The sequence below is a fragment of the Castanea sativa genome, chromosome 2 (assembly GCF_040712315.1).
Source record: "Castanea sativa cultivar Marrone di Chiusa Pesio chromosome 2, ASM4071231v1".
NCBI classification, from domain to species: domain Eukaryota; kingdom Viridiplantae; phylum Streptophyta; class Magnoliopsida; order Fagales; family Fagaceae; genus Castanea; species Castanea sativa.
Window position 1 is genome coordinate 8,077,801 of NC_134014.1, and position 9,601 is coordinate 8,087,401.

At 34.9% G+C, this 9,601-nt stretch overlaps 1 protein-coding gene across 1 annotated transcript; it reads right to left on the reverse strand.

The window, feature by feature from the left end:
* Positions 1-227: 227 nt before the first annotated feature.
* Positions 228-7,397, reverse strand: LOC142626449 (putative serine/threonine-protein kinase At1g54610). Its single transcript, XM_075800269.1, has 7 exons — positions 6,549-7,397; positions 5,944-6,228; positions 5,509-5,826; positions 5,113-5,340; positions 3,138-3,238; positions 2,477-2,594; positions 228-886 (listed from the first exon to the last, which is right to left on the reverse strand). Exons 1-7 carry the CDS (start codon positions 6,891-6,893, stop codon positions 590-592), a joined length of 1,692 nt encoding a protein of 563 aa, XP_075656384.1. The 5' UTR covers positions 6,894-7,397; the 3' UTR covers positions 228-589.
* Between the last annotated feature and the right edge of the window lie 2,204 nt (positions 7,398-9,601).

Below are 9,601 nucleotides of genomic sequence, written 5' to 3' on the forward strand. Positions count from 1 at the left end.
AGGTGGGCAATCATGTGATTTTATTCATACATTTAACTCCAATTTCACTCCTAAGGAGAGAGACTTGCAATATGGATTAACTAAAATATTCTTATATGAAAAACCAGAAAGCAAGCCCTCAGATAAGAAGAACAATACAAAAGTATTTGGCTTAGGAAAATATATTTAAATCTCAAAAAGAATCAAAATTTAAAAAAAAAAAAAATACAAAAGTAAACACCAGATCAGGGTTCTCAATGCAAATTTATTAGAATTTCAACTAACCTAATAGAGTATTTCAACTCGAACAGGGGAAATAATATATAAAAAAAAATATACAATATTGAGAAGCCTCTCACAATTCAAAAATAGAACAAGAAATTGAAAAAAGGATTACAAGATATATTACCTCTCCATTGAATTTAATTGGCTTTTCCGGCTTTAATATATGACATCCGGCTTGAATATAAGACACCGAATCAGTAGCATTTGCAGCTTCATGAATGCTCTCAGAAATTCATATAAAAAAAATATATTACATGCCTCTTGTCTCTTTGATCCGAGAAGAATTCTTATCTTCTTGAATGACCGTCTATGATGAGCAGAATTCTTATCTTCTTGAGTCTTTTTTTGATGATTTTGAGTGTCCATGACCATCACCTGCTGCATGCTTCTTTCTCCTTGGAGCACCAACAGCAGCAGGGTCCACTAATGGGCCAGACCATGTTTGGATGTGTGTTTTTGAATATGAGAAGTTTGCAGAACTGAATGGAACATCAGGAGGATCAAATGCTGGATCGATATGATGTGAAGAACCCAAAGGATAGCCTAGTGTTCCATCTTGGTGTGGAGGTGGAAACTTCTCGCTCTTGCTCTTTGCATTTGCATGTGTAATTAGACGCCTCCTCTGTAGTAAGCAGTAACACAAAAATAGAGTCATCATAAATATTCAATTGAAAGTAAATCCATGGGCAATAGTGGCGAAATTATACAGTAAGGTAATGCAAGAGACTAAAAACTGCATGAATGAAACAACTACATTATTTTAAGAACACACTTATCCTGCATTGTGAGGAAAGAGGGGCACCACGTAGACAACGTATCAAATTAGCAAAAATGTCTAAAAACAAAGTTGTTCTAATCTTCTACATTCAAGGACTTGGCATAAATCAAATGGTTGGTCAGATGCTCATGTTAGATTTCCCAATTTTGACCCAAGCAAAAGGGCATTTCCTTATATCCATTATTATTAAGTCATATACCAATCCTAGTCAACTGCCTCATGAGTCAATACATGCTGAACCCAAATGGGACGTTTACAAATTATCCACTTTATGTGACATTTTTTTTTATAATTAAGTATAATAATTTATTGGACAAGAAAATTACTTTGTGTTCATGCTGATCGCTAAGTATTTAAAAATACAAACAATTAGGTAGAAGATCCTAATGAGTTAAGAAAATCAACAAGGGAAGTAGACATTTAAGGGGGAAAAAGAAATCGCGTTCACCTTCTCATGGAGCCACTATAAGATATCTTATTTGTCTGGAAATCTATCATGGACTGATGTTGAAAAGAGATGTCATACTGTTTCCGACAGTTTGAGTGACTTATACATCTCAAAATGACCATTTTATACCAACTCCAAAATTGTCTACATGCACCACTAACTCACTGGCTAGGGTGAATGCAGACAGTCCCTAAGCACATCTGGCAATGCCAACATTTACATCATAGCAGTTCAAATCTTGGAAAGTGAAGTATACTTACATCCCATACTTATAGCATGCATGACAACAAAGAATATATTTCATAGGAAATAGCCGATGAATACCATTTTCCCCCCACACAGCGTTCCAAAATCTTTAATCAAACACTCTAAAACATGGTAACTGTATGCTACTTCCTCTCTATGAGGCAGCTAGGCTATTTTAGACATTTCGTAAGCTTATATTATGAGTCTCCAAGGTTCCAAGTGTTCTATATGTCAATTATCATCAAGTCTACACATATCCTCTTCTATCTTTCCTTCAACAACACCACAGTTCACTGACCAACAATTCGCTCTTTGGTGTGAAATTCAATTTTTGTTCCTTTTTTTCACTTTTATTGTGTCAAAGAAATGACTATATTGTACACATCCCATACAGATGTTGGTGAACTATACACTAACAAGAGGCACTTTTGTTCTCAAGGGGATTGTGCGTATGAGTGTGAAATTGTTTTTCCTAAGAAGCACTAGGGAAAAGCAAAGAGTGAAAAAGGCAGGCCTAAGTGATGATTAATTATAGGTATTGCCAACCATTGAAGGCACATGCTTCTCTTCTTGTCAGACTCATGCATCTACCTAATCAGCCAATAGAGTAGAAAATTTAAAATGTTCTTTCCTAAGTTTTAAGGTAACATTTTCTCCTCCAAACAACTTAATTTGTGAAAAACCATGGAAATAGAAAGATATAAATTTTTTTTCGGAAAGAAGCAACTTATCTAACTTACATCAAGATTGGCTTGAAGCTCAGCATTTGCTTCTGGAGCAGGAATTCCCCTCATAGCCCGATCGCGTTGACGAGATCTCTTCACACCATCTGGATTAGCTTTGCTAGTAGCTCTCAATCTACAGTCATGAAGTTCCTTTAAGGTTAGACTTGGAGAGCTTTTTTTTTGGTTGGAGGGGGAGGGGGGTGGGGGAAGGGTTTGGTGAAGAAAAACAGAATAGAACAAATATTAGTCAATCACATGGCAAGTGTTTTTGCTAAAGAAGAGGATGAATATAAAGAAAAATAATTTTTCAAAAGATCATGAAATTAATTAATGCAAGAAGATATACCTAACTGGTGGGGTCAAAGAACCAAAAAGATTATATATATATCAGATGAGGAAATTTCAGTGTGTTCCAAATATAATATGACATAGAAATAGTGTTCTGGACATTTTACAGAGATGCCATATATTGAGTTATACGTGACAATTGTTAAAACCTTTTATAATGTGTACAATTCACTAAATTTCTAGTGCACATTATTCATTAACTTTTGGCACTTCACAACGAACCCAGCTAACTTAATAAAGGTTTAAAAGACATGGGCATTGAGGATTCAACTGATGCCAAACTTGATGATATGCACAATCAGATATTAAATTAACTGTAGTCAACCACCTTCTAGCTTCTTCATCCCGTAGCTTAGCATCCATCTCCTTGCTGGGAGGATATTTGGGAAGGCTAGAAGGCTCACATGCATAAGGTTTGGTTGTGAAGAACTGTCCAAAAAAGAAAAGAAAAAAGAAGAAAGAATTCACATATTTAATAATTAGCAAGGTAAATTAAAAAAAGTTTCAAACAAATTATTCTACATATCATATTTGCCAATTATAAAGTAATGCCAACATTGAGATATTCAACATAGATTCAAGCCAACCACCAACAAAGAAGTAATAGTTATTTTGGTCTAGGGATAAAACCAATATTGTATAGGGCTGACAAATAAACAAGCTTACTGTGAACAGCTCTAGCTCTGGTCATAAATAAGTTCTTTTAAGCTAGTTCATCAGCTTAGCGCAACAAGCTTAAGCAAAAGTTTTTGGACTCCTTTCTCAACAGGTCAAGCTTAAGGAATGACAAGCTTGGCCAGCATGGGCAACTGAGAAACTGAGCAATGTGTTTTATAATGAAACTTTATCTTTGTTACACATCCAAGGGTACACTTAAAAATAAAAAATAAAAAGCTCTATGCAAATAGAAAGGTGTAATGAAAGTAAGCCTAGAATGTGTACCTATAATCCTAAAATAGAGTATTCGAGTGCATCTGCACAGGTAAAAAACAAATAATATTCTACAAAGCACAAATTATAGCTTCAGTTAAAGAACAAGCCTGCATAGGCACCTGAACACGAAAGAGCTCAACGAAGCTGACATGAACCAAGCATGGGCACTACAAAGTTTAAAGCTTGAGATGGACATAAATCAAGACTGAACAGCTATATACTAGTCTTGGGTAGACTTGGCTCCACTCATTTGCATCCAACCATTGATACATATCCTCATTCATTACCATTTCAATTTGAAATATTATATATACGTGTGTCGTGTGTGTGTGTGAGAGAGAGTTGGAGAAACAGCCTTTTAGACACTGCTCAATGTAACCATTTTCACTATAAAAGGAGGGGGAAAAAGGCATACTCTACCAATAGCACCAAAAGAGAGGTTAGAAAGGTTCAATACTGAAAGACTTGACAGATGGCTTAAATTTAGGGCATACAGTACTAATAAAATCTTGACATCAGGAAATTAGACTGCAGTCAAGTAGCCAAAAAAAATTTAGACCCTTAAAAAAAAGAAAAAAAGAAAAGGAAATTACAAAAAATGGAGGAAAAGAATACATGTGGCCTACCCTAACTAATCTATTGAGGATACATTGAGGCTTGGTGGTTGTTGTTGTTGTATTGGTAAACACAACAGTTTTAATATTCTCAATAGTAAACATTTTGTGTTAAAGCTTTTAGCAATCATGATAAATTAACAATTGCTACTAACCTGGAAAAGAAGGTGGCTAACCTAAAAAATGATGAACAAAGAAACTTAACTAGGAAGACAATTTGAATGCTTCTGCCAGAGACGCACAATTTCCAATAACCACCTCTAAAGAAGGGCAAAATAACAATCAAAAGAAAAGGGTAAGAAGATCTGTTCATGGACTCCGCGGATATTTTACCAAATGCAATATGTACATCACCTAAAAAATTATCCAGGCAGTTGTGTAGCTTGATATGTAGATATTATTAAGCAAGCTGGCCATACAAGGGGCCAAAGCCAAATTGAAAGGACAAAGTTTTCCTCCAAACTGAATTGGAGGAGATTCCTCCAACCTAATACGAGGTAGTTTATAAGATTATCCATGTGTATTAAATCACATGATTTATTAAACTCTCTAAACAAGTCACATGACCTTTAAGTAAGTCGTGTGACTAAAATTCACATTGATAGCCTTATAAATCCCCATGTACTGAGTTGGAGAAACTTTCCTCCAACCCAATTTGGAGGAAAACTCTGTCCATATTGAAAAGAGATAACAGCTACAAGGGGAGTAAGGGCAATTAAGGAATAGAAAATATAGTAGTCAAATATAAAATCTCACTTCACTCCTCAATGCAGCGGTGGCAGTCTGACGTTCAGTTGGGTCAATTGCAAGGAGGGTTTCAATTAGTGGCATAGATGATGGTGGAAAATCTTTGAAAGTCTCTGCTATGCATCGCTTGTATGACTGTTGGGGTTTAAATATGGTTGCATGTGGCAGTTTTGACTTTTTCCAATACTCTTCAGATGGAGAACCACAGAGCTTAAATATCTTGTGTAGCTGCTCAACCTAATTGACATAAAAGATAGATGTCAGTAGCAAATTTAGTAACAGAAGCCATTGCTGGGTACACAACAAAATTCAACTAATACTAAGAATGCCAACTAAAGCATCATAAAGTTATGGAAGGAAGCAGAAAAAGAATATCCAGAATTTATTAAAAAATTCAGTACTTACCTCCGTGCGTCCAGGCATGATAGGCTTCCCCGCCAACAACTCAGCTAAAATGCAACCAGCACTCCAAAGGTCCACACCTACACCATAATCAGTGGCCCCAAGAAGAAGTTCTGGAGGACGGTACCATAAAGTAACCACCCTACTGGTCATAGGCTGCTTGTGATTAGGATCAAAGAAGGAAGCCAATCCAAAATCAGCAATCTTAAGAACTCCTTCATTGTCTAGCAAAAGATTTGAACCCTTTATATCACGATGCAGTACATGGCGATTGTGACAGTGTTCAAGCCCAGATAATAATTGGTTCATATAGCATTTGACCTGCCACGTCCACAATAGACACAAGATATAACTACCCAAAAGACCAAATTTGACAAGAGGCATAAACATCTTCAACTACACAAAACAAAGAATCAGGCAAAATAAGACCGCCCATACCTGAGGTTCTGTGAACTTAATTCCGGGGCTCGCAGCAAGACCAGCCAAATCATGCTCCATATATTCAAAAACAAGGTACAAACTACACGACATCCTCGAAGTCACCAGACCTTCCAATTTCACAACATTGGGATGATCTAAACGGCGTAGAATGAGAATCTCTCTGGCCATGAACTTCACACTCTCAGGCTCCAAATTGTCAAACCGAACCTTCTTCAATGCAACAATCTTCCCCGTCAAATTATCCCTAGCTTTATACACATTACTGTATGTACCTTGCCCAATCTAATTATCATATACCATACACACATTTAATGACTAACACATCAACAACATTTTCATTTTTTCACCAAAAAAAATCCAAGTTAACCAAAATTCCTAATTCTAGTACAGTAACAGTATGCTATTTGTTAGAAAACATGCAACACACGCAATTTTGTTTCCATTTTTTTTTCTTTCTCCAACATTAAAAGCAATTAATAACTTCTTCAACAACAACATCATTCTCATCAAATAAAAAAAAGAACTAAACACAAACATTATAAATATTCCGAAATTCAAGTCACTAGCAATAACAATAAATCAAAAACACAACATGAACTTGCCTTGTCAAGCTTCTCAAATGTATCAGCCCGCCGCGGCGTCCAGCCATTGATGGCCTCACCGGCGACAGCAGAGAGCCAGGAGGGCCACCCGGCAGCCACCTGCTCGCCGTGCACGTGCTTCACCGGATTACTCAGCCGTGGATTTGGCCTAGAAGAAGACCTCTTCTTTGGCCTCACACTTCTCTCCTCTTCTTTCTCCTTACTTTTCTCACCATTCTGAGCCTCTCCTCCAACCTCCACAACTCTCTCAACCCTAACCTCATTCTCTTCTTCCACCTTTTCCTCTTTCCTCCTCTCTCTCTCCACTGAACCCTGCTTCACCTCTCTCCCAAACACACACCCCATGTTTTTTTTTTATATGATGAACTCTCATTGACTACTCATAATACTCTCTTCCAACCACATTTTCCCCCTCACTTTCTCACCACCCAAACAGATAAATAAATAAAAAAAACAACACATACACACACTTAGACAGAGAGAAAAAACAAGAAAAACCCTAATAGCAAAAAAGAGAGAGTTTGATTGAAGAATGTGCATAGGCTAATTGAAGAGAGGGGGAGTAGCTTTTTTGAGACAAAAGTGAAGAACAGCAATGATTTGAAGTTGGCCACAGATTGTGGCACAGTCAAAAAATTTGAGCTATTAACACAACACTAAAAAAAAAAAAAAAAAAGGCAAAAGCAACAAAGAACAGTGAAACAAAACTAGCTTTTTTATGTGTTAGTGTTTTTTTTGTTTTTGTTGAAAATTTTGATTTGAGGGATTAAAGTTAGTACAGTGAGAGTGAGTTTTTTTTTTTCTCTTTTTTTTTTTTTTTTTTTTTTGAGTTTAGTTTGGACTTACCAGATTCAAAGATTTCTGTAGTAAAAGAATGTTAGAAAGAGAAAGAATGTGGATCTCTCTCTCTCTCTCTCTCTCTCTGTTTTTTTTTTTTTTTTTCCTTTGTATTTTTGACTAAAGCCTGACTAGGCTTGTAGAGGTACAGCAAGGCAAGTCAAATGGTCTTTTCTCAAATTGATCGGGGTGTGTGGTTTTGTAAGGGAAGCTTCCATGTATGTGCTTGAGATAGCCAATAGGTTGTCGCCACGTCAAAGATTGGCAAGGGAACTTGGATGTTAGTTCTTTTTTGTTTTGATGTGGCGAAATTTGGTTGGTTATGGTGGGTGGGAAGGTGCTGTGGGTTCCACATTGGAGTGTGCAAGAAACTGAGAGCGCTTGAGTGTTTATTTTAATGGAGTTTGTTAGCTTGGTTTGGTTTGGTATGGTACTTTGGTTTCTACTTCTTTTTAAATGAAAGGGGCTTTTTTTTTCGGATTTTTTTAATGGAGTTTATTTACATTTTTAATATATATATATTTTCAAATTTTTGAAACCTTTTTCTCTATTTTTATTAAGTCAAAAAATTAATAATAAGTTAATACAAACACATATTTAATATTCACTCGAGTTTAAGAGCAACCGTATCGATGCTTGTATAAAAAAAAAACTACATTTTAGTCAATTAAGTTCAAAATTCACTTACATCAAGCTATGTAAAGTTGTGTAAAAATACATAGTTCCTATAATAATACTATTATTTTGCAATTATTTTTTTGCATATCCCTATGGTGAAAGAAGAGAGTAGACTATGGTTGTTATGAGTTGTTTTAAAAAGTTAATATGTAAAATTGAAAAAAATAAGTTTTTATACTAAAATAAATAAAAGAAAAATTTGCATGAATTGATGCAGTTGTTCTAAACACACGTGTTATTTTGTTTTTATAAATTGATAGAATCGTGGGAGAGGGAGGGGGCCTTTGATATTGGTTCTTTTAATAAATGAAAAACAGACTATGCCTAGTTGCTAATTTGTTTATTGGTGAGTATTTTCCTATGTGGTTTATATATTTATATGGGTCATTGATTGTAGGACCACAATGGGATTGTTGGTTTGCTAAAATTTTTGAGATTTGGACCGACTTTATGTTACTATTATTAAAATTTCACTTGAGATCTGCTGCCAGTCTTATTAATAATCAAATTTATAGCAGGAATACTCCACTTTCGTATTACTTTAAATTCCCTGACACTGAGGGTGGGCATTACATATGATTGAAACGACCAAAAAAGGAATGGAATACCAAAAAACAAAAAAACAAAGTACTTCATTCAACACTGGTACGCAAGTGTCAATGTGTTTGAACACTTCAATTTCAGAAGCACTTGCAAACTTTGTTCTTAGTTTTAAGCCCTCTCTCTGTAATGATGGTGATAATATGATGAAATAAAAAACACAATCAGTATATATGAACCCATATATTAAGCTGGAAAGCACCAAAGGATAAATCATAAATGGAGTAGTTATAATACAAAGTATGATTGTATATATTCTATCTTAATGAACAAGGAATATAGCTAAAATGGTGAAACATAGTTATTAACAACAAAAGGCCTTATCAAAAAAAAAAAAACAACAACAACAACAACAAAAGGCAGTCTATATAAACTGCACCAAAAGCAAAGGAAGAATTTTTTTTTTTTTTTTTTTGTGTGAAAGTAAATAAAAAGACGAGCAAGAGGATGAACATAACGCAATCAAAAGGTTCCTCCATCGACCAGCAATGTGTGCTAACGTGGCAAATACAAAGGATTAATTTGCACTAGCTTTGTCTCACTAAAGGAGCAGCTAATAGGGTGAGATGTAATAAAATGGGAAATGTTAAAAAATGCTCTAAGGGCATTGATTTATAAACTATTTTTAAAAATATTTTTATGGAAAAATGATATTGTAATTAATTTTGTTGACAGTTTTTTACATTTTTCATAAAAGTGGTATCAAAATTTTCCAAATATAATTTATTAACAATTATCTTAAGGGCACTTATTAACATGATCCATAAAAAATGCTAAAGGTACTACAAGTTTTACTACATAAAACTTAATTGATGTAGTTGATGAGTTTTAACCACCTTATCACCGAATATTTAAATTGTCTTTTTATGATTAGTGACACATAATAGTGGAAATATTATAAGAAAATGCTAAAGGTACTACAAAATTTATTATGTAAA